General features: G+C 39.7%; 1 protein-coding gene across 1 annotated transcript; it reads right to left on the bottom strand.

Annotated features, from left to right (window-relative positions):
• Window positions 1-2,514: 2,514 nt before the first annotated feature.
• Window positions 2,515-3,374, bottom strand: LOC145166359 (uncharacterized). The gene has a single exon (XM_079085312.1). It carries the CDS (start codon window positions 3,251-3,253, stop codon window positions 2,768-2,770), a length of 486 nt encoding a protein of 161 aa, XP_078941438.1. The 5' UTR covers window positions 3,254-3,374; the 3' UTR covers window positions 2,515-2,767.
• Between the last annotated feature and the right edge of the window lie 22,065 nt (window positions 3,375-25,439).

The following is a 25,439-nucleotide window of genomic DNA, read 5'->3' as shown; positions in this document are numbered from 1 at the left end:
ATCCAGGAAATCAAAGTTTTTATAAACGAACAAATCTATGAACCATAACAAAATAGAACCCATAAGACAAACTGAATTAGAAAATTCAAAGTAAGAAGCAAGATAGATACATTTAACTCAATAAAGTTATACCATTTTAATTTTTTAAAAATAAAAAAAGGGTTGGAAATTGCCATCGAAGTTAATGGGGCTGGACTTTGTTTGTTAGAGTTTTGTGTGGAGTTGGATAATATTAATTAATTTAACTTTTTAGAAAAATAAAAAAAACCACATGGGTTTAGTTAACCGGTAAAACCGTGGTGTTTTCTTTTTTTAACAGGTAAAAAAAAGTTTAGGGATTTAGTATACACAAATATATATATATATATATATATATATATATATATATATATATATATATATATATATATATATACTCTTCAGAAAATATTATTTTTGATAATATGTTGAATATATCTTTAAGCATGTTAATTATAAAAAATATATTGAATGAATCATATTCTACAAGATTAAAATCAAAAATATATTTAATAGTTTATGTTCGACTCTCTGTCATCCTGACAGAATAAAATCAGTTAGTATTAGAAATTATAATATAATTAAATTTGAATTAATTTAAAAAAATTCAAATTTAAAAAAATTCAAATTTAAAAAAGAAAATTAATTATCCCTTAAAATATGAAAATTTCCTTTTTAAATATAGGTTAAGTGACCAAAACACCCTTCAGTTGAAATTTGTGTGATTATATGGTACATGTTACCCTATTGTAATATCATAGACCCTCAGATCATGACAATTGATTTTATTCATTCATTTGTCCAGAATTATGTTTACGGGCATACAATAGATGTAAGAAACAAAATAACCTAACTATATATATATATATATATATATATATATATATATATATATATATATAATATTTCATTTGAGATCATGAGTTTTTTCTGACACAAAAATACACAATCCTAGTTACAAGTTAGGACTATCCTATTTGGTTAACATGGTGTCTAAAAATGTGTTCTTAATAATGAGGTTATGAATTCAATCTCAGTCATATAATAACTTGTTTGTTATAAAAAACAAATTGAATAATTAGAAAAATGACAAAATAAAAAATATTTATTTTTTTATTCCTCACTTTTCTTTTCCCATTTTTTGAAAAGAAATAAAAAAAATATTTAAAAATAAATAAAAATATCAGCGTGATATATATATATATATATATATATATATATATATATATATATATATATATATTCTCGTAGAATAATACACATACATAAACATACAAGTAATATTCTGTTAAAATGTTAAAGTAATATAGTTTTTGGATTAAAAAGTGAATAAAATATTTTTTTTAAAAATCTCAAAAGATTTCATTTGTTTAGCATTTTAGAATATTTTTTTACAACCGAATTGATTGTTAAGGATGTGTCTTCATGTCTTAGAAATTCTCTTATTTCATTTGAACCCATCACATAATATATTTGGACTAACACATTTGCTAATATGTCGCTTAAATATTCCGGCATACTTGGGATATGTAATATTGATAAGTAAATATAAAATTTAATATATTTATATATGAATATTGTGTGGCATATTCATATATTATTATTCATATATAATTATTAATATGTTGTCTATTGACAAGTGATTATTCATATATAATTATGATGGTTGGTGGCAGAGGTGGTAGATGTAGTGATGATAGAGATAATGGAGGTGGTGACGGTGGTGACGATTAGTGTGAGAGGTGGCGGTGGTTGTTGTGGAGGTTGGGGTGGTGGTGGAGAAAAATGGAGGTAGTGGCACTGCATATTCACATTTGAATATTTTCTCTTCCGTCGTGTAGGTGCGTTAAAACGTTTAAGTTGTAATGAAAAAGTGTATGGTCCAGATTCATTCTTGTGTTTTCAACTCTCTCTCTCTCTCTCTCTCTCTCTCTCTCTCTCTCTCTCTCTCTCTCTCTCTCTCTCTCTCTCTCTCTCTCATAACTAATAATTGTTTTGCATACATAGATATTATCTAATGTCATTTAGGCATCCATAATGCATTGAATTCTTTGAGTTCAATAGATTGTCAAATCATATTTCTACAATCCAAAAAACTTTTAATATTTTTTTCTACTGCATTAATGCATTGAACGGTACAAAATTCAATTGAATATTACAAAAAATAATTTATAGTATTTATGAATTAAAAACTTTTATTTCTTTCCATTGAAGAGTTCAATGATCATTAAACTCCAAATCTATTGAATGCATTTGTGATATATCACAATAGTAGAATTTCGTTCATTGAATGACATCTAAACTTATCACTGTCATTCAACTTTTCCATACATTGAATTCATCGTTATAAATGCTTTTAGTAATTATGCTTGTATGCTTGTCATATTGTTGAACAATACACACAATCGCCATGGTAGCACATGTATAAAACATATATTCTGTCAGCTCATAATTTTGCGTTCACAGTCATTGCCTCGTTGGTTTTAAAAGATGTAGTTAATACAAGTTATAACAAATATCTATTCCCAAGTAGAGAAATAAATAATGGTCCTTTCACGTTCTTTCTTTCCAATGGCTTCATAAAAAGTTAGAGGACCTTCTAACATTTTCTACAAAGATGAAGGACCAAAACGGATATTTTAAGAATGAATCCACATCTATTACTTCCACGTCCCCCATCTATATCACGTTCGTCCCTTCTAAGTTCTAACCCCCTACAAAACAACCAATACTAACAACTACTGCTGTACTACATAATAACTTCAGAGTGAAATAAAGTATAATAGTTAGCAGCATCATCGTCAAGCTCCCATAACCCATCACTCAAAGCCACCGGAAACCCACCATCTTCTCCGGTAGGAATTTCATCGTCACCTCCGTTGCTGTCAGCCACTCTATTGGGTATCCCAAGCTCATCATCAGAAGCTTCAAGAAGGTGTCTAATCACCATCTCTTTATCGTCATATCCAGCTTCTTTTACAGTCTGGTCGGATTCAATGATGAGTTCCGGTAATGGAACAGACGAGGATAGTTCATGTTGCAAAGCTGTGAAGCAGTCGGTCAAACCTTGAGTGGTTTCTTGATGTTCCTCTTCGGTATTTTCGTCAAGAATCGAGAGGATTTGGTTGTAGGAACTTTTATGGCGCTTAGTTATATCCACTTCAGATGAAAAAATCGCTTCTTGTTCTTGTTCTTGGTCATCTTCTCTTAGGCGTTTTGGTTGAGTGTCCGCCATGGAATGAAAAAAACGAAGAAAATAGAAGGCGAAAAGTGTAAATTTAGTGTTATAATGTAGAAAGATGAGAGAAGGAGAGTACCATGGGTGCGGATGAGGAGAGAGATTTGAGGCTGGGGAGTGGAACCATATATATAGATAGACGGATAGTTTGAGGATTTTTTTTATCTAGTGTTTATAAAATGGAAAATAAGTAAGCTATTGTTGTGAAAAATTCAATAGAAAACCATAATTATTGGTTCTCCAATGCATCAAATATTTTTTTCTAAGTTCTATAGCTTATTTTTTATCGAAAAAAAAAACTAAAAATATCTAAATTCATAACTTAACATTTAGAATGTTAAATATATTTTTCAGATTCACCGTGTGAATTTAAATTCACATTGTGAATTTTCAAAGATTCACATTGTGAATTTGACGATTTTTTATCGAATTTGATATCATTGGAAAAAGGATAAAAAGTTATGAATTTCTGTATTTTTAATTTTTTTTTTTGATAAAAATAAGTTCTAGAAGTTGAAAAAAAGATTGGTTCATTGGTTACTTGATTAATTATAATTCTCTATTGAACCTCACCATATATATATATATATATATATATATATATATATATATATATATATATATATATATATATATATATATATATATATATATATATATATATATATAGACAAAATTGCAAGTTTGGTCCCTGTGGTATGTCAAAAATTGGATGTTTGGTCCAAAAGGTTTTGGGGTTGCACCGGTGGTCCAAAAGCTTTGATTTGTTGTGGAATTGGTCCAAAGGCTTAACAGTCGTTTATGCCCTCCGTCTGTGTGAGGGTATTTTTGTCAATTCACGCCCATTCTTTTAATATCTTATTAAATTAAACTTCATCATCCTAATTAATTGATACCTACCGCCAAATCCTCTGTGCATTTCGTCGATTGACTCTCCTGTCACTTTCATCTTCGTTCGTTACCCAGAAGCCCTAATCTCCAAGTTGAGTTTTTTATTGTGATCGCTGTTATTTCAGTGTATGAACATACCAATGTGGAATATAAGGCTCTTAGACAAACCGTTCAACGCAAAGGTGGCTTATGGTAAGGATTTTGTAATTTCTCTGTACATTACATCTTTTGTATGTGAAATCATGCTTCTGAACTTATTTTTGTTGTTGGTTTGAAGATGGCCACCCAACATTATTTACCATCAAGCTATACCAAGGAGGTGAGTTCACCAAGTTTCCTGATGTTCAATACATTGACGGAAGTGTGAACTATGTTGACATGGTGGATATAGACACGTTTTCAGTTCATGAGTTGGATGTTATCATGAAAGGGTTCAGGTACGGTGTTCCTCCTGTGATTTACTATCACTTCCTTGTGCATGGTGGAGACTTCCACTTTGGTCTTAAACCCTTAGGCAATGATGATGATTTACGAACTTTTGCCCAATATGTGCGTGATCACAAAATCATGAGGGTATATACTGAACATGGTGAGACAAAGTTACTAACCTACTTTATGAATCCTAAACCTGTTAGGAAGGTAACTATTGTACAAATGGATGAAATAGATGAAAATGATGATAATGAAAACCCCACAGCTGAGGTACAAGATTTACCAAGCCCACCTAGATCATCCCCTGTTGAGGTTGAGGTACAACCATTACATGTCGAGGTTCATGATAGACAAAAAGAGCTTATTGCCAATGACTTTATGGAGGCAACTACAGAATTTGATATTGGTTTGTATCAAAAGATATTACAATCAAATGCAGATGTTCATGAACATGTACAAGTAGAAGTGGAAGAACATGTTCAAGATGAAGTAGAAGAACATGTACAAGTAGATGTAGAAGAAAATGCACAAGATGAAGTGGAACTGGATCATGGACATGAGGCTGCCATGGAAGATAACTTGGATAATTACATGGATAATTACATAGACAACTACATGGATGATTACATGGAGACTGAAATGGAGCATGATAATGGGAGCAAATCTGATGGAGAAGATGGGAGCGTATCTGATAGGGGAGAGGGTAGTCACTGTGATGAGGAAGATGACAGTGAGGATAGTGAGGATAGTGATTGGGTGGATGAGGAGAATATCATTCCTGAAGTTGAAGTGGATATGAGGGATTTCCACATGAGCATTGACAATGAAGCAGAGTTTTTTGAGAAAAGACTAAGGAATAGCATGGAGAAAGATAGAAATCAGGAGCATGAAGATATAGAGTTGGATGTTATTGACAATGATGAATGGGATTCAGCAGATGATGATTCTGAGATGGGCAAGAAGAGAAGACAGGTTATTAAAGAATTAGGTAAGGAAAAAGGTGTTCTTTAGGAGAAGTTCATAAACCAACATTTCGTATAGGACAAAAATATAAAAGTAAAAAAGAGTTGAAAGACAAAATTGCCCATCATGGCTTGGAAACCAGGAAGAATCTTTTTATTAAGAAAAATGATAAACTTAGGTTGCGGGCCACATGCAAAGGAAAAGTAGTATTCAATGAGGGGCAAGTGGATGGACCTACCACTGGGAAGAAAAGTAAAGGCAAAAGTAAAAAGACAAAGACAAGTATTGAATTGTCTTGTCAGTGGGTTTTACAAGCATCTAGGAAAAGTGAGGAAGAAAGTTGGTGTGTGAAAACCTACCAACCTGAACATTCATGCCTCAATACAAGAAAGGTAAGAACGGCCACAACAAACTTCATCTCTAAACAGATTATGGATCTAGTGGAATCTAACCCAACTGTGCCAATCAAAGCTGTACAAGAACTACTTCAGAAAAGATATCAGGTGAGCTTCTCCAAAGACAAGGTATTTAGGACTATAGCAGATGCCAAAAAACATGTGATGGGAGATTACACAAAACAATATGATGTGCTGAGAGATCACATATTAGAGTTGCAGTCCACAAATCCTGACACAACTGTGAAACTGGAACTGGTTCAACAACCAAATCTTGTAAATGCAACTTCGAGATGTTTTCAGAGAATTTATATTTTCTTAGGTGGAATGAAAAAGGGGTTCAAAGCATGCTTAAGGGATTTTATTGGTTTAGATGGGGCCTTCATGAAAGGAGCTTACCCAGGGCAGATCTTGACTGCAGTTGGCTTAGATTCTAACAATGGTATATACCCATTAGCATACGCCATTGTTGAGTCTGAGAACACACAAAGTTGGAAATGGTTTCTAGAGTACCTGGGAGATGATTTGGACCTGTCACAACTTTCAAACTTCACTTTCATAAGTGATAGACAAAAGGTAATAGATTTCCTTGATGTATTTTAGTTTTCTTATTACACTTGTATTATACTAACCACAGTTTAATGACTTTGTAAGGCTTAATTCCAGCCATTGCACAGTTGTTCCCAGTTGCTGAACACAGATTTTGTCTTAGACATATCTATGAAAACATGAGGAAGAGATGGAGAACTACTGAGTACAAAGATAAGTTATGGAACTGTGCCAAAGCAACAACAGTGCAAGAATTCAATCGTTTGATGAAAGAGTTTAGTGAATATGACATAGAAGCTTATGAATGGTTGAAGAAGATCCCACCACAACACTGGGCTAGAAGCCATTTCACAGGTAGACCAATCATAGACATGCTTTTGAATAACCTATGTGAAGTGTTTAACAGTAAACTGATAGAAGGTAGGGATAAACCAATAATCACATGCTTAGAGTACATTCGGGAGTATATGATGAAGAGGATTTGCAATGTGATAAAGGTTCAACAGAAGTGTGTAGGTCCATTGACTCCAACAGCAACAAAGATCATGGAAACAAACACAACAAATGCTTCTAACTACATAGCCAGGTGGAATTCCTCAGACAAGTATGAAGTACAAGGACCATGGCAAGATCAACATGTTGTTGACATAGGCCAAAGGGTATGCAGCTGTAGGAAATGGGAATTAACAGGAATTCCTTGTAGGCATGTGATTGCAGTCCTATTTGATAAAGCTGAAAATGGTGTGGATGTGGGTGAACTTTACACTTATGTACATAAGGTGCATTGGCTTGAAACCTGGAAAGAGGCTTATTCCTACAAGGTAGAACCAATCAAAGGTCGTATCATGTGGCCTGTTAGTGATTGTCCCATGAAGATCAGCCCTCCTCCACATCGTAATCAGCCTGGTAGGCCCAAGAAGAAGAGGCAAAGATCCATGGAGGAAAAATCTCAAAGTCAGGCTCAAAGTCAGAGCCAAACTCAAAGTCAAAGTCAAACAGTTGGTGTTAGTGGTATAGATGGTCATGGTCCAGGGGGCAGTGGAAAACTCACAAGGAAGTTTATTACTGTCACTTGTAGCAAGTGTAAAAACAAGGGACATAATGCAAGAACATGTAAGGGGCAAGGAGGAAATTGATGTGTTGTCTTGTTGGATTAAGACTATGTAATGTGTTACTTTTGGGAACCATTGTGATGTTCTTTTGGGTGTCTGTTTTATTGATTTGATAATTTAGACAACTTTACCCTCCGTTTAGAATGATGTTTTTTTTGGTCATGTAACAAGAATTTGGTATGTGCAAACAATGGTTATTTACTTTGGATGTTCTTTTGTTTATGCATAATTGTCCTTTACTTTTTAGCATCTTTATGTTACTATTTGGTTATGTTAAGCATTAACAGTTTGTCCCATCACTGCTATGTCTAGTTGAACCAAAATATTTGGATGTTTGAAACAAATAACTTCATTACCCACTAACCAAAACAATACATTCACTTGCATGTCCAAAAGAGTACATTCACAAACATAGCAATCTTCCCAAATCTACCACAAAATAAACCACTAAAACATGGACGAACTACTTCATCAGAAAAAAGACAAACCCAAAAAAAACCCAGCTACATATCAGGTACAACTTTAGTTTTGATTTTTCTTCCTTTATTTTTCCAATATCATACTTGAACATTTGATTTTCTTCCTTCAATTTTCCAACTTCAGTCTTTAGCTTGTTGATTGATCTCAGCAACCCAGGTATTATTGATTTTGATCGTTCACACATTTGAGGGTCGATCCATCCCACAAACCCACATGTCGAATCCTAGCAAAATATAAGAAGAAATTGAGTGATCGGTGAAAAATCTTCATAACCAACCACATGAATACTAACCTCTTTAGGGCATCCCCAAAAACGTCGACCAGGGTTCTTATCAGTCCAAGCCGTTCGCACTATCACCATTTGACCACAGAAACACCTCACCATTGTTGATTTTGAGTTTGGAAGACACGATTTTGATTTTAGCAGGAGGAGATATCGATTTAGGGAAAAGATGGAACACACGTTCGATCTATTAATAAGGGGAGTAGACGTTAGGGGGGTTTAATTTAATAAGTTGTTAAAAGAATGGGCGTGAATTGACAAAAATACCCTCACACAGACGGAGGGCATAAACGGCTGTTAAGCCTTTGGACCAATTCCACAACAAATCAAAGCTTTTGGACCACCGGTGCAACCCCAAAACTTTTTGGACCAAACATCCAATTTTTGACATACCACAGGGACCAAACTTGCAATTTTGTCATATATATATATATATATATATATATATATATATATATATATATATATATATATATATATATATATATATATATATATATATATATATATAAATCCAACCAATATATGCATATTTTTTTTAACTCACAACAAGGAAAAATATTTGAAGTACAGATTGTAGCATCATATCTTTTCTTTATACCTCTACTTCCATGATGATATGGATGTCAAAAAGTCCTATGGGACCCCGTTCCTGTGGGGGCCCAGTCCCGTTTGGGGAATTTTTTTTAAAAAAATCGGGGGCGGGGACGGGGGCGGGGGCAAAGTTAACCCTCATGGGGACCCGTTAATAAATTACACATATATTTACATATATTAATTATATAAATATAATAAACAATAATATGATTTTGAGCTTCCAAAATTTATCAAAGAACATGTTTTTAAGTTGTTAGTATAATGTTTTTAAGATGTAATAACTTTTTTTTAACATGTAAAATTCTACTATAAATAATTATTTGTTACCTAAAAAATAGCTTCTTTTAGCCCAAAAAAATGTAGCCTAAAATCAATCGGGAGCGGGGGCGGGGGTAATAAAGGGGATTCGGGGGCGGGGGCGGGGGCGGGGGATGCACTCCCCGTCCCGTTTGCCCCCGTTGACATCCCTAGCTGATATCTTGATGTAACTCATGAACATTACACTTGCAGCAACTCAAACATTTTCAGAAATCAAAGCACTTGGACCAATGATTTTATAATTTCAAAGTATATTATTAAGATCATATATAAGGGTTGGATAATTTTCAAACTATAAACATGAGAAAATAAAAGTTAAACCCCACGTCATATAGTTTGCGTGCACATTACCTTTGAATACAATTACTACTGTTAGTACATTAAATCGTATGAATCAATCCAAGAAATCACACAATAAACTTAACAGTTGTTCTCCAAATGGTAAGTTTATTATATATTTTTTATTTAAAATCTGTGAGGCTAGAAAGACAAACCAATGTTAAGTTCAAACTATAAATCAAAAATATTAAAAACTTACCATTTGAAGAACAAATCATGCTCCTCTTCACAAGAATATTACACACTTACCATCTTTTCCTTTCTTTTATCAATATAGGAAAGTACAACTTCATAAAACAGAGAGGGAGATGGAGAAAGAAACAGAAGCTAAACATGCTTCATTAAAATTGGCTTTCCATGATGTAACCGTCAATGGTGTTTTCCACAGTCAAAACCCTATCAATATATATATATATATATATATATATATATATATATATATATATATATATATATATATATATATATATATATATATATATAAAGAAATTTGCAATAAAGCTTTGGATATTAACAATGTTCTTTACCTTTGTCTACCATTCCAACCTAACAAAAAATTCCAAAGAATATTCCATGAGGAAGGTTAGCATGCTAACATATTGCAACATAAATTCATCTATACCCACAGGTTATTGGACAACAATACCCTTGTTGTCCAAATTTTGGACAACAATAATAGGATAGATAGATTTCAGTTTAACGGAAAAAGCTGCAAGTCATATTGCTTAAGCTAATAAGACATTAAACCTTGTGCCTAAACAAATGTTAGTGAAAAAAGGAGTCAAAGGTAAAGTTACCTGGTTTTGTCTCTTAATAATACCTCTCGACCAAAAAAATGTAACACTCAGTTTTAGATTTGCTTCGTTGCTCAGTGATACAGCCCAATCATCAGTTATCATAAGGTTAAGGCCTTGGGAATGGAAGGATTTGGACCATTTCGGATGTGTTTGTCATGGTATAAGTGTTCCAAGCGTTCGATTGTGTCTGCGGAGGCCAATGGTATAATCGTAATTTGATATCTCGGTCTTTTATGGAGTTTGGGTTTTCTTCGGCAGGTTTTAAGGTTTGGGTGTGTTGTTAGGAGCGTAGGGATTCTCTCTACCTTTTCGTGGATATAAGTTTCGTTGGTAACAGACTTAGGATGAGGGAGTTATGGTATTTTGAAGATATTGGCAGAATTGGCCCCTAATAGAAATATTTGGCAAATCAGTCCCATGCATGCAAGGAGGGGATGCACGTGTTGGCTGAGTACACCCAACGTAAGCTGGGGTACACCCAATGTAAGGTTGTAAAATGGACGTGGATGTTCAAGCTGTACACCCAACGTACAAATATTACACCCAGCGTAATGTGCTGAATCCCAAAACCCTAAATTTTAGGGTTGGCTCACTATTTAAACACCTTAAGTCCTAGGTGTGAGCCTCTCTTTCATCCTCCATTGGCATAAACCCTAATCTTGTAACGCCTGCTTCCTGGTACACATTTAATTATAATTTATTTATTTTTGTAGAGCTACTCGACGAGTTGGGAGCCCCAGACTCGTCGAGTAGAAATGAGATTGGCCATGGGGTTTTAAGCAATCTACTCGACGAGTTTGGAGCCCTCAACTCGGCGAGTAGGTCTGCCAGAGTGAAACCCTAATTTCAGGGTTTTGCACCCTATTTTAGCATCTTAATCCCCACCTTATGGCCTCATTTCCAGCCTCCAAGTCCCAAACCCTAATCCACGAAATCCTAGAGCATTGTGTGAGTGTGTAAGCCATTTTGAGTAATCTTTGTGTATTCTTGAAGCTTGAAGAAGAAGAAGGAGCTAGAAGGTTCAAGGAGAAGATAGTAGATCCAGAGACTTCTTTCCATCCTTATCATTTTCTGGTAATCAAGTCTCTAACTTGGCTATTAAGTTTATTAGATCTCCTTATTTCCATTTTATGAGGGTTTATGTTCAAGAATCTTGATCTTTGGGACAAGGACGTCCCAAGTGGCTTACCATTCAGACCTGGGATCTAGAAGGGGTTTCATGGCATAAAGGTGCAAAATTTATGACCATGGAAGCCCCATGCAAGCTTAAAGACGTTATTATGGCCTTTTAAGCTCCAAAAGGCCATGCATGGAGTGAAAGGTGGAAGCTTTACGTGTTCATGGAGTGTTTTTGGGTCCAGATCTATGTTTGTATGCATTAGTTTGGTGTATGGATGGCTAGAGGACCAAGATCTAGGTCGTAAAGGTTTAGGGTTTGAGCTAAACCCATGGAATAGAGGTATTAACGGGTAAAGTTGGAAACTTTACCCTCAAAAGGACGTTCTCAGTGTGCATGAGGAATAAGAAGCTTAGATCTGAAGAGTAGGGGCTTAACCCATTAAGATGGCCCAAACAGACAGAGGAAATCGTCGAGTCCATAGAGGAACTCGACGAGTTGAGTCGTGTTGTCCCGTTTCAGCTTAAGCTGGAACTCGACGAGTCAGTGAAGGGACCCGACGAGTTGATTCGCTAAATCGCGACTATGAGTAGCCAGGGAACTCGGCGAGTCAGGGGGTGACTTGACGAGTTAGATCGCGATTTCTAGGTTCTAGGAATCGGCGAGTTAACGGAGCGACTCGGCGAGTTGGGTCAACCCAGAATGTTGACTTTGACCAGGGGTAAAATGGTCATTTTACCCTTAGAAGGATTCTCAGTTTTGACTAAGTGATTATTGTGATAATAATAGTCGCGGAGTCGTTGGAGCAGCCATCAGAGATTTCCTCACATGAGATTTCAGCAGCCAGCTTGAGAGGTGAGTTTTCCTCCAGTAGGAATTGGTCGAAGGCACCAATGCCGGCTCTTTTATGTATGTTAGTGTATACCGGACTTATCCCGATGTAGATTATATGTTTCAAAACTTCGTTCCGATGTCGGGTTAAGCCCGAGGAATGTTTGTATGCTTGATGTCTTTGTGATTCTTGCATGTGCTTGTTTATATGTACCGGACTTCGATTCGATGTCGGGGCAAGCCCGATGAATGTTTAGTTTTATGTTATGTGTTATATGTTCCAAACTTCGGTCCGATGTCGGGGAAAGCCCGAGGAAGGTTTAGCTTATATATTTATGTTATATGCTTGTTGATATGCTATATGTATACCGGACTTCGTTCCGATGCCGGGCGAGGCCTGATGCCGGAATTGTTCGATGTCGGGCAGGGACCGATGTAGTGGGCAAGGCCCAATGTATACTATTATGTGATTATGGGTATGGTATGTGGTAGTTTGGGAGACTCACTAAGCTTTTTTTGCTTACAGTTTTCAGTATTAGTTTCAGGTACTTCTGGTAGCAAAGGGAAGAGCTCGGGATGATTGTAGTGCACACACCATTCTTTCAACCTGGGGAATGTTTAGACTCTGATATTTTGAGACATGATTTGATACAAAATTTTGTATGATGATTTGATATACATAACTTATGACTTTAATGTGATGTTTGATGGGTTATGGTTTTTCTTAAATGATTTTAAAATGAAATTTTTGGACCGTATTTTTGGGATGTTACAAGTTGGTATCAGAGCCTTGGTTTGAGGGATTCGGACACACTCTTGGGTGTGTATGAACTCAAACTAAGGAATTGGTATAGAAATTTTCAAAAGAAAATTATTTTTATAAAAAAGAACTTTGAAAAGATAAAGGAATTTTGAAAAGAGAAAAGGGTGTGGTGCATGAAATCAGTCGAGCTCAAGTAAGTACTCCCAAATTACCCATACAAGTTATGTTATGATATGCTTATGAGAACTGCATCCTAGATTAGGGCTAAGGATCTAGGAAGGATGCCTTATGTGCCTGTTATATGTGTACGAGCTTATGAACTGCATGCTAGTACAGATTAGTCAGTGATATGATGGCCTGATTAGGATATGCTTGATTATATTTACTCAATGCTCGAAGGCTGCTTGCTTTGTGCTTTTAGGAGTTCTAGTTATCTTTTACTAACTAGTAAACGAATATGTTAAGTTACATATTTCAAGGAGTAAATAATTTCAGAATATTAGGTCTAGCTCTATTTCGCAGCTCTTGTTTGAGTCTAATCGTTGTAGGGTAGGACCTCTCATTTAATGGTATTTGCAAACTAGTTTGGGGGAGATAACAGGGACTTCTTATGCAGCTGATGGCGGAGAGTGGGATGGTGATTACCATAGGGAAAGCCTAGGAGGAGATTAGCGCGTGAAGCAGTAGTAGTAGAAGGGACTTGGTGAAGTCAATGCAATTCTTGAGGAAAGTACGGATATATGTGGAAGGTAGTATGGGCATGTACTACTGAAAGCAGAGGATCCGTACTCGAATCAAGCAAGGCTGAGATGAATCCAGGGTACTTGTAGTATATATGATCCCTCGAGATATGATTAGTATTCTGATCTTTGTAATGATGTGTTTACAGAATGGTGGTTTTGCGCACTCGACCAGTCTGCAGTTTAGGCGCCGGTGAACGATCAGGCTCGGGCTCTGGAGTCGGGCAGCTAGACGACCAGACGAGGGAGTTCATCTCCTCTGAGATCACGCGCAGTATCCTGGATCAGACTCCTGTGATCTTTGGCACGATCAAGGAGGGTATTTTGGAGCTTTTGGACGAGAGACTAAGTGCCTTCCTCACCGAGGTGGCGGCCATGATGGGGTCACGCACACTGACATTCCGGGAGTTCAGAGCTTGTGGAGCTCCCGATTACCATGGGGCTCGGGACCCTATTGTGAGCACCAGATGGTTGGCAGATGTCGCCAACGCATTCTGCACCAGCAGATGTCCCGAGGGGGATAAGGTCCGACTTGCGTTCTGTCTTCTGAAGGACAGGGCATGCGACTGGTGGGAGGTGGTTGGGCATGCTATGGGTGACGCTGATCTTGATGCTATAACTTGGACCGACTTCTCGGCTACGTTCAGAGCCGAGTTTGCACCTGTGATAGAGGTGCAGTAGCTTGGTAGGGAGTTCCTGGATCTCCAGCAGACGACTGAGACGGTGACGGAGATCACCGCTATGTTCAGGGAGAAGGCCCTTCTCGTTCCGCAGTACGTGGCGGACGAGGAGATGAAAAAGTGTCACAATCCGAAAATTTTAGACAAAGCAAAGTCTAAAATTTAACCTAGTACAAGTGAAACTACATTGCAATCTTTGTTGCATTGTATCCTCTATTGCCTTAAAGGCATGTTTATAAGTTAAGAACTAAGTATAGTTTAAAACCTAAGTTGAGTTATGATTAGTATAAATTAATATAAGGGAAAAATTTAAAGTCTAAACTAAAAACAAATACATTAAATAAGGGTTTACGGTCTAGCGAGTAAAAACAAATGAGCTTTCGGCCAAAGTATCAAACCAAAAGGGTGTTCACGGTTTGGGGTTTAAGGATCAATAGGGTTCATGGCCCAGAGATGACCGTGAACACATTCCAAAGCCCATTTGGGGCAAAAACCCAATGGGTAGAACCGAAAACACTAAGGCCCAAGGCTCATCTTGACCGTAAACACCCCCTATACATAAGTGTTTATCCGAAAACAATTTCATTTCTCACATTTTCCAGCCGCAAACACCTCACTTTTTGCTCTCAACTATCATCCGTAAACCTTCATATCTTCATAAAACTTTGACCAGATCTTCTTATTTTCACCAAGAACACCAAGAACACCAAGAACATTCAACAAGATCTTCAAATCTTCAACCTCCAGCCAAAAACTCCCCATGTCAACCGAAAACACCCCATTGCTCACTGGAAAACGTCTAGAAATTATTCCAATTAATTCCTAAGGCTTCTGAAAGTATTTCTTAAATACTTTAGTGTTGTCTAACACTTTAAATTAATACCTTATTAATTAAAATACGATACCGGGCATAATTATTTTTAGGATACGACTATTGTCACATGTTCTAATCTGAGGATCACCGTTAGCACTTCGCGACTCAACCGAGCACACACATTCGAGGTGAGTTCATACCCCTACATTTTCCCGGTTTTTAAATTGTTTTTTTTTTTTTGGGGGGGGGGGGGGGGGAATACAAGTAAAACACAAGAAATCTTGTGTTTAAAAATATAAATTTCTGATTATGATTTCTTACCGTTAATAATAAATTAAACGTGAAATTTACTAAATACGAAAAATATTGTAACTATTGAATTTACAAGTGATTTACAAAACATGTTAAGACGCAACGGTTTTCACACCAACACGGAAACAAACTTATAAACTATAATAGGTATAGTTTATGGGACAAAGACACTATTTTACAAGATTCCGGTTATAACACGGAAACAAACTTATAAACTATAATAGGTATAGTTTATGGAACAAAAGATCTAATTTACAAAGTACAAGTTAACATATAAACAAAAAGGGTATTCAGATAACAGATGAACAAAAAGGGTTTTCAGATAACAAATGAACAAAAAGGGTTTTCAGTTATTACTCGTAAAAACGTTGAAGCAATTTGTGAGATGTTTGCGTGTACTTATCCAAGTACTGATAAAAGTCATGATTTATAACCAGAGTCTCTTGTAGGGAGAGCGAGATATTTGTGTATAGATCTATTTGAGACTGACAATCCCACATCCCGACTATTATCTACAGTCAGGTCGGCAGGCATGGGGTGACAAATGCCGTAAACATTTTGATGCCTGAAAAACGTCGCGATCAGGCCGATTGGGTTAGTATGGTTATAAGAACTCACAAGAGAAAACAATGACATATTTACAAATAATATTTAACTTTACATTCGGATTTCAGAGCAAATATACTTTCAAGGGTTTTATTTAAATAATAAAGCAATATTACATTATTTGCAAGTACAGAATTTCTATAGTTACACATAGTTACACGAAAAGCAATATATTATATTATTTACTAACATGGCACAAACAAAAATTCTGAAAAACATATACCGAGTATTCTTTTGCTAAATTCTATGATTAATTAATGTGTACGTTAGGATTATATATAATAAATATCCTATAGGCAGTGGAATGTGTGATTTCCGCATTTCTTCTTGTTCCTTGTTTGGTTGTGGGCTTAGGGCAGAATCATCCAATCGTCTGTCCATTCCATATTAATTATATATTATTTGTATACACTAAGTAATCATAGGAGGTAACAGCACGGGTTATACCAATTACATGAATTAGAACCTCGAATCATAGGTTATGAACATAAGAAACTTATACTTTTTAGTCTCAAAGTACTAAGATTTTGATTTATTTATTAAGAAAATACTGGATTTTCTTGAAGAACACCTTAACGTTTTCAATAACAAAAAAGCATATCTTTTCCAACAAAATACTTATGAACTCACCAACTTAAATGTTGATACTTTTTCAAACCACTTGTATTCTCAGGAAAGTTAGTAGACAGGTACCATCTCAGGCGTTGCGAAGACGGAGCATAGTAGCATTACATCTTATCTTTTGTTATAGTTTTAATGTTAAACTAACAATGTTTTGGATACAATGTAAAAACTATGTTCTCAATACAATGGTTGTTGTTGCTTTGATTACTATTATACAATTGTTGTGATACTATACATGACGTCCTCCGCCCCCGAACGTTTCCGCCGTTCCGGTTTGGGGGTGTGACAGATTGGTATCAGAGCATTGTTTATAGTGAGCTAAGTATATCAACCTATAAAACATATACAACTATAAATACAATGGGGCCGAAGTGCTCTGACTAAAAGTATACTTTTAAAATATAAGTATTTTATGAGAAGTATATATATATATATATATATATATATATATATATATATATATATATATATATATATATATATATATATATATATATATATATATATATGTAACATCCCAAGTTCGGAAGAAAGAAGTTGAAGGGTGCAAAGTGTAATTGAAGGAAGGGACTCGACGAGTAGGCCTTCTTACTCGCCGAGTCGGAGCGGGTTTTGGGTCGCGGAATAAGTGGCCAACTCGCCGAGTCAGAGGCTGGGACTCGACGAGTTGGTACTGAAGGGAGAAAACCCTAATCCCATGGATTGTGCCCTATATAAAGAATGTTATATCCCTTCCTCAGCCTCCTTACCACTCTTGAGAGCCTGTAAACCCTAGAAATCGAGTGGGCCTCCATTATTAGAGAGAATAGAGCTTTGGAGGAGGAAATCTTGAAAAGAGGCTTGAAGATCAAGAGTCTTGCTGCAAAGGAGTGGTGTAGATCCGGGATCTACTTCAGTTAGAGCTTATATTGGAGGTAATAATCTGTTGCTTGGGCACTTTTGCATCTAGATCTATTATTGTTTGAGATTTGGGGCATTTTTGGGTATGATTGAAGGTTATTTCGGGTTTGGAGGGTAGATCTGAGGTTGCTACCTCAGATCTAGACTTGAGCTGGTCCAGAATGTCATAAAGTATCTGTCTAAGAGTTGTTGGTGGTGGCGGAAGGGTTATTCGGTGAAGGTTACTTCGAACTTCCTTGGAGTTCGGGTGTGCGATGGAGGAAGGGTTATTCGGTGAAGGTTACTCACTCCCGAGGGAGTCAGTCATGGTTAAAAGGGAATATATGGAGTAAGGGCGATTGAGCTATGCCGGTTTTGGGCATTGGTGGTTAGTAGTCGGTGCACTAAGTGGGGGAGAATTGGAAAATTCTCCGGTGAAAACAGCAAGTATTCAGGGTTGGTTAGCTGCTTAGATTTATCAGTGTTGTTAGCTGAGAGTGTGGCATGATTGGAGCAAGTGATAGACCAGTGGGGCAGGGAACAGACCATGGTTTCAGGTAAGGTAGTTGGTCGATGTGAGGCCTGGGTTTAGGCCATGGAAAGGATTCCGGGAACGGAACTGGAGTTCGGAACCCCAAGAGGGCTAGAACAGTATGCATGGGAGAGATTCCCAGGAAGAATGGTTCAGGATGGCGTATGACAGTTTTGAGCGGTCCGGATAGACTGAAGGCCGGAAGGCATACCAGTCAAACCGAAGGCTCGGGGAACGGTCCAGACAGGCTGAAGGCCCAGGAGGGCGGTCCAGACATGCTGAAGGTTTTGAGAGTGGTCCAGATAGGCTGAAGGCCTGGTAAGGCGGTCCAGTCATGCTGAAGACTCTGGATGTGTTAGTAGATCTGTATGCGGAGAATGAGTAAATATGTCGCCATGCAATAGTAATCGATATAGTCTGGCCCCAAGTATTGATCAGGATGATGAAGTTGACTGGAGGCCATGCGTGGGCCTAGTTTATTATGTGATCGGATTCGGCGTATATGGGAGTTCGAGAATAGAAGTTGCTCTACATGGATAGTGTAGAGTGGAGTTTAGCTCAGTGGAACTTATAAGTGCGGTAAGGGTTATTGAGTAGACTTCCTGGAAAGGAAAGGTATGTAGCTCCGGAAGGAGTGTGGGTCCTCTGAAAGGAAGGCAGCAGAGTAAAAGGATGATCGAAAGTGCTTCGGTTATTGGTAGTAAGCACTGGGATTGTACCAGATGTATGGAAGCACATACGAGTTGGATGCCCGTTGAGGTTGTGGCAATGTTGGATGATGCGCAGGCATGTTTTCAGTCTCCCTGGAAGAGAAGGAGGATAGTGGTTCCAGATTGGAGATTGGGACAGAGGAAGGTGAGTCAGCAGGATAACAGACTCGAGAGTAGTCTGGACCGGTGCTGAGGACTGTATAAGGATATTACAGTCGGAGGTCAAGGACCTAGAGATCGTGATAGGGAGGTGTGAGTGGGTTGCACTCCGTGGTGTTGAACCGAAGGGTTCGAGAGTGACGCAAGGACAAGTTCCTTAGTTCCGAGAATGGTTGTAGGCTTGAGTTATGTATGTGGAGGTATTCCAATCTGGGGTATTCCATCATGAGGATTCGTTCCAGGTTGCAAGTTATCAGGGTTATCGCCAATTTTGGGCGAAGGAAGATGGATTAGTGTTGTGGCAGAGCGCAGTGGGTGTTTGTGGAACCTAGCGTTCGCAGGACACGGAAGTGTGTTCCTGACAAAAAGGGATAGTATCATCGAGTGATACATGATTGATATGTGGTGACATTGAGTAGAAAAGGCCGGTTGTCGGCTTGGAGTATTGGCAGGGATGCTAGGCGAGAAGAGGTTATGTTAAGAGAGGTGCAGTAGTAGGGTTGGCAAGAACCTGAGTTAATTGAGATATCGGAGTCTGTAGTGCAAGGGGTTTGTTTTGAAGCGTATACTGCAGTAGGCTTCGAGGACGAAGCCTAATTTAAGTGGGGGAGAATTGTAACATCCCAAGTTCGGAAGCAAGAAGTTGAAGGGTGCAAAGTGTAATTAAAGGAAAGGACTCGACGAGTAGGCCTTCTTACTCGCCGAGTCGGAGCGGGTTTTGGGTCGCAGAATAAGTGGCCAACTTGTCGAGTCGGAGGCTGGGACTCGACGAGTTGGTACTGAAGGGAGAAAACCCTAATCCCTGGGGTTGTGCCCTATATAAAGAATGTTATATCCCTTCCTCAGCCTCCTTACCACTCTTGAGAGCCTGTAAACCCTAGAAATCGAGTGAGCCTCCATTATTAGAGAGAATAGAGCTTTGGATGAGGAAATCTTGAAAAGAGGCTTGAAGATCAAGAGGCTTGCTGCAAAGGAGTGGTGTAGATCCGGGATCTACTTCAGTTAGAGCTTATATTGGAGGTAATAATCTGTTGCTTGGGCTCTTTTGCATCTAGATCTATTATGGTTTGAGATTTGGGGCATTTTTGGTATGATTGAAGGTTATTTCGGGTTTGGAGGGTAGATCTGAGGTTGCTACCTCAGATCTAGACTTGAGCTGGTCCATAATGTCATAAAGTATCTGTCTAAGAGTTGTTGGTGAAGCCCCTAATCCTTAACCCTAGCCCTAATGTGTTTTGGGCCTATATCTCCTTGGTCTCACATAAAGTTTGCAACTTTATGTGAGGGTTAGACTGTGGAAGAGTGGATCTATGGATTGGAGCCCCTGCATGACTTGAAAAGCCACTGTATAGATTGAGAACTGGAGAGACTCGGCGAGTCACATGGGTGTACTCGACGAGTTGTATGAACATAGGCATGGACTCGGCGAGTTGAAGAACAACTAGGCGAGTCTGTTGAAGATTGCCTTGGACTCGCCGAGTCTGTTCTTGGACTCGGCGAGTCAGGTCGCAGAACCCCTAACCTCTCCTGGTTAAGACACAGATCAGTGAGTCGAGGGGTGACTCAGTGAGTTGGTCAGGATGGGACTCGGAGATCGTTGGACTCGACGAGTCTTGGGGCGACTCGGCGAGTTGAGTCGTGTTATGGGAGTTTCTGAGTATAGGAACTCGACGAGTCGACGGGTCGACTCGGCGAGTAGAGTCAACCAGGAAGGTTGACTTTGACTGAGGACTTTGACTTTGACCAAGAGTTGACCAGTTTGATTTCCAAGGGTATTTTGGTATTTATGGAATTGGTTCTTTCGTAGTGTTCTGTGGTGAAGTTTGTGTCGGTGGTCGGAACAGCTTGGTCTTATCTCTTCAGTCGGCAATTGCAGGTGAGTTATCCTCACTATATCGACAGAGCCTTGGTTTGAGTGAATTGGAGGAGCATTCGTGTGAATCCAGTCTCAAATCAAGGAGAGATTTTCAAAAGGTTTTCGAAATAAGTAAAGGAGGATGCAGAGGGTACGATCAGCCGGAGCCAGTAAGTAACCCCAAAATACCATACAAGTTATTTGTTTATGTGATATGTTAGAACATCATGCTAGTACTAGGCTAGGGATCTTCAGGAATTGCATGATAGAATTGCCTGATTTATGATGCCTGCTAGCCTAGGGTTTTCCTTATATGAGATATTCAGTATTCCTCTAGGGGTGAGGATGGAGTCCTTGTTATGTATGTTTGTGCTTAGGGCGTTGTGGCGATACTTGAGACAAATATGGGTAGGTGTGGAAGGTAGTATGGGCCCGTACTACTGAAAGCACAGGACCCATACGCATATCAAGGAAGTCACAACTCTCTAGGGTATCGGTTAGGAGTTAGTTCCCCGGGTGGATATGTGATGTGTCTAGGGGTCTCGTTGGTGTATTGCAGTATCGCGATTACGAGACGTGTCGGGGCAGGATCCGGTTCGGGATCGGGATCAGGAGAGGGTGGTCAGGATGGACCAGTACCACCCGAGGTCATTGGTCAGATGAGTACGGACGAGTTGGACGCCAGGATTCGTGAGATCCTGCATGATGAGGTTGCTGCTATGTTCCGGGCCGAGTTGCCGGAGATGTTTGGGTCGATCAAGACTGCCATGGTTGAGTACTTTGATGAGCGCTATGCAGCTCTTGTGGAGGCGGCTGCCGCGGCAGCTACAGCGGCTGTAGCAGTGGCAGGAGGAGGAACCGGTCGAGGTTTTCAGTATCGGGACTTCGATAATACGAAGCCCCCTATTTTTGATGGAGTTCAGGATCCGATCGTTGCTATGAGATGGTTGTCAGACGTGAAGGGTTGTTTCTTCACGTGTTCATGCCCTGCAGATCAGAGGGTGAGGTGTGCTCTGAACCTTTTGAGGCTCGGGGCGAAGGATTGGTGGAGGTTGACTACGGGATCTTACTCTGATGCGCAGCGGGCTGCGGTTACGTGGGATCAGTTCCGGGAGATGTTCAGTACTCGTTATGTTCCGCAGGTTGAGAGAGAGAGGTTGGCTCAGGAGTTCCTGGAGCTAAAGCAGGATTCAGAGTCGGTGACGGAGATCACCAGGATGTTTACTGAGAGGGCGATGTTTTGCCCGGAGTTTGCTTCGGAGCAGGCTCAGATGTCCCGATATCTGAGTATGCTCAAGAGGGATATCCGGCAGTTTGTGTCCACATAGAGGTGTGATACCTTGTTAGAGTTGCAGGAGGCCGCCAGGCGGCGTGAGTTGGAGATTGAGTTGCAGTTGCGAGAGCAGAGGCAGGCCCCGGTGCAGTCGCAGCCGGCGCCGAAACTGTTCAAAACCGTTGACTCCAGGATTGGGAGTCAGAGCAGCCACACTTGCGAAAAGTGTGGGAAGGGTTATACCGGAGTTTGTAGGTCTGGTGGTGCGTGCCGCAAGTGCTGGAGAGAGGGGCATTATGCGAGGGATTGCCGTCAGTCAGCCCCGGTGCAGGATATGAGGATTTGTTATCATTGCCATCAGGTTGGACACTTAAGGGCCAACTGCCCACAGTTTGCTGTAGGATCGGTGCAGGCTCCAGCACCGGCCACTTTGAGGATTACTGGCAGGGGTCAGGGTGGAGCGGAGCCTCCGAGGGCTCAGGGACGCGCATTCCAGCTTACAGCAGAGGAGGTCAGGACAGAGCCAGATGCAGTTGCGGGTATGTTTCCATCTTGTTATCTTGTTATTGGTGTGGTATTGTAAATCTATATGCATTGTTCCGCATGTTTCGTAGTATGATTGAAGATCTTAGTAGTTAGAAGTTGTAGTTAGCATTCAGGAGGACTCTTGGTCGAAAGATAAGGTTTGTGATCTCGTTGCTAGGAATAGCAACTGTGATGCGAGAAGTGTTCAGTTGAGATTCGAACTTCCTTGGAGTTCGGGTGTGCGATGGCGGAAGGGTTATTCGGTGAAGGTTACTCACTCCCGAGGGAGTCAGTCATGGTTAAAAGGGAGTATATGGAGTAAGGGCGATTGAGCTATGCCGGTTTTGGGCATTGGTGGTTAGTAGTCGGTGCACTAAGTGGGGGAGAATTGGAAAATTCTCCGGTGAAAACAGCAAGTATTCAGGGTTGGTTAGTTGCTTAGATTTATCAGTGTTGTTAGCCGAGAGTGTGGCATGATTGGAGCAAGTGATAGACAAGCGGGGTAGGGAACAGACCATGGTTTCTGGTAAGGTAGTTGGTCGATGTGAGGCCTGGGTTTAGGCCATGGAAAGGATTCCGGGAACGGAACTAGAGTTCAGAACCCCAAGAGGGCTAGAATAGTATGCATGGGAGAGATTCCCAGGAAGAATGGTTCAGGATGGCGTATGACAGTTTTGAGCGGTCCGGATAGACTGAAGGCCGGAAGGCGTACCAGTCAAACCGAAGGCTCGGGGAACGGTCCAGATAGGCTGAAGGCCCAGGAGGGCGGTCCAGACATGCTGAAGGTTCTGAGAGTGGTCCAGATAGGCTGAAGGCCTGGTAAGGCGTTCCAGTCATGCTGAAGACTCTGGATGTGTTAGTAGATCTGTATGCGGAGAATGAGTAAATATGTCGCCATGCAATAGTAATCGATATGGTCTGGCCCCAAGTATTGATTAGGATGATGAAGTTGACTGGAGGCCGTGCGTGGGCCTAGTTTATTATGTGATCGGATTCGGCGTATATGGGAGTTCGAGAATAGAAGTTGCTCTACATGGATAGTGTAGAGTGGAGTTTAGCTCAGTGGAACTTATAAGTGCGGTAAGGGTTATTGAGTAGACTTCCTGGAAAGGAAAGGTATGTAGCTCCGGAAGGAGTGTGGGTCCTCTGAAAGGAAGGCAGCAGAGTAAAAGGATGATCGAAAGTGCTTCGGTTATTGGTAGTAAGCACTGGGATTGTACCAGATGTATGGAAGCACATATGGGTTGGATGCCCGTTGAGGTTGTGGCAATGTTGGATGATGCGCAGGCATGTTTTCAGCCTCCCTGGAAGAGGAGGAGGATAGTGGTTCCAGATTGGAGATTGGGACAGAGGAAGGTGAGTCAGCAGGATAACAGACTCGAGAGTAGTCTGGACCGGTGCTGAGGACTGTATAAGGATATTACAGTCGGAGGTCAAGGACCTAGAGATCATGATAGGGAGGTGTGAGTGGGTTGCACTCCGTGGTGTCGAACCAAAGGGTTCGAGAGTGACGCAAGGACAAGGTCCTTAGTTCCGAGAATGGTTGTAGGCTTGAGTTATGTATGTGGAGGTATTCCAATCTGGGGTATTCCATCATGAGGATTCGTTCCAGGTTGCAAGTTATCAGGGTTATCGCCAATTTTGGGCGAAGGAAGATGGATTAGTGTTGTGGCAGAGCGCAGTGGGTGTTTGTGGAACCTAGCGTTCGCAGGACACAGAAGTGTGTTCCTGACAAAAAGGGATAGTATCATCGAGTGATACATGATTGATATGTGGTGACATTGAGTAGAAAAGGCCGGTTGTCGGCTTGGAGTATTGGCAGGGATGCTAGGCGAGAAGAGGTTATGTTAAGAGAGGTGCAGTAGTAGGGTTGGCAAGAACCTGAGTTAATTGAGATATCGAAGTCTGCAGTGCAAGGGGTTTGTTCTGAAGCATATACTGCAGTAGGCTTCGAGGATGAAGCCTAATTTAAGTGGGGGAGAATTGTAACATCCCAAGTTCGGAAGCAAGAAGTTGAAGGGTGCAAAGTGTAATTGAAGGAAGGGACTCGACGAGTAGGCCTTCTTACTCGCCGAGTCGGAGCGGGTTTTGGGTCGCAGAATAAGTGGCCAACTCGCCGAGTCGGAGGCTGGGACTCGACGAGTTGATACTGAAGGGAGAAAACCTTAATCCCGGGGGTTGTGCCCTATATAAAGAATGTTATATCCCTTCCTCAGCCTCCTTACCACTCTTGAGAGCCTGTAAACCCTAGAAATCGAGTGAGCCTCCATTATTAGAGAGAATAGATCTTTGGAGGAGGAAATCTTGAAAAGAGGCTTGAAGATCAAGAGGCTTGCTACAAAGGAGTGGTGTAGATCCGGGATCTACTTCAGTTAGAGCTTATATTGGAGGTAATAATCTGTTGCTTGGGCTCTTTTGCATCTAGATCTATTATTTATTGAGATTTGGGGCATTTTTGGTATGATTGAAGGTTATTTCGGGTTTGGAGGGTAGACCTGAGGTTGCTACCTCAGATCTAGACTTGAGCTGGTCCATAATGTCATAAAGTATCTGTCTAAGAGTTGTTGGTGAAGCCCCTAGTCCTTAACCCTAGCCCTAATGTGTTTT

This window comes from Lactuca virosa, chromosome 3 (assembly GCF_052849685.1).
Source record: "Lactuca virosa cultivar CGN04683 chromosome 3, Lactuca_virosa_CGN04683_v6, whole genome shotgun sequence".
NCBI lineage: Eukaryota > Viridiplantae > Streptophyta > Magnoliopsida > Asterales > Asteraceae > Lactuca > Lactuca virosa.
This window is presented reverse-complemented; position numbering and strand designations above follow the sequence as displayed.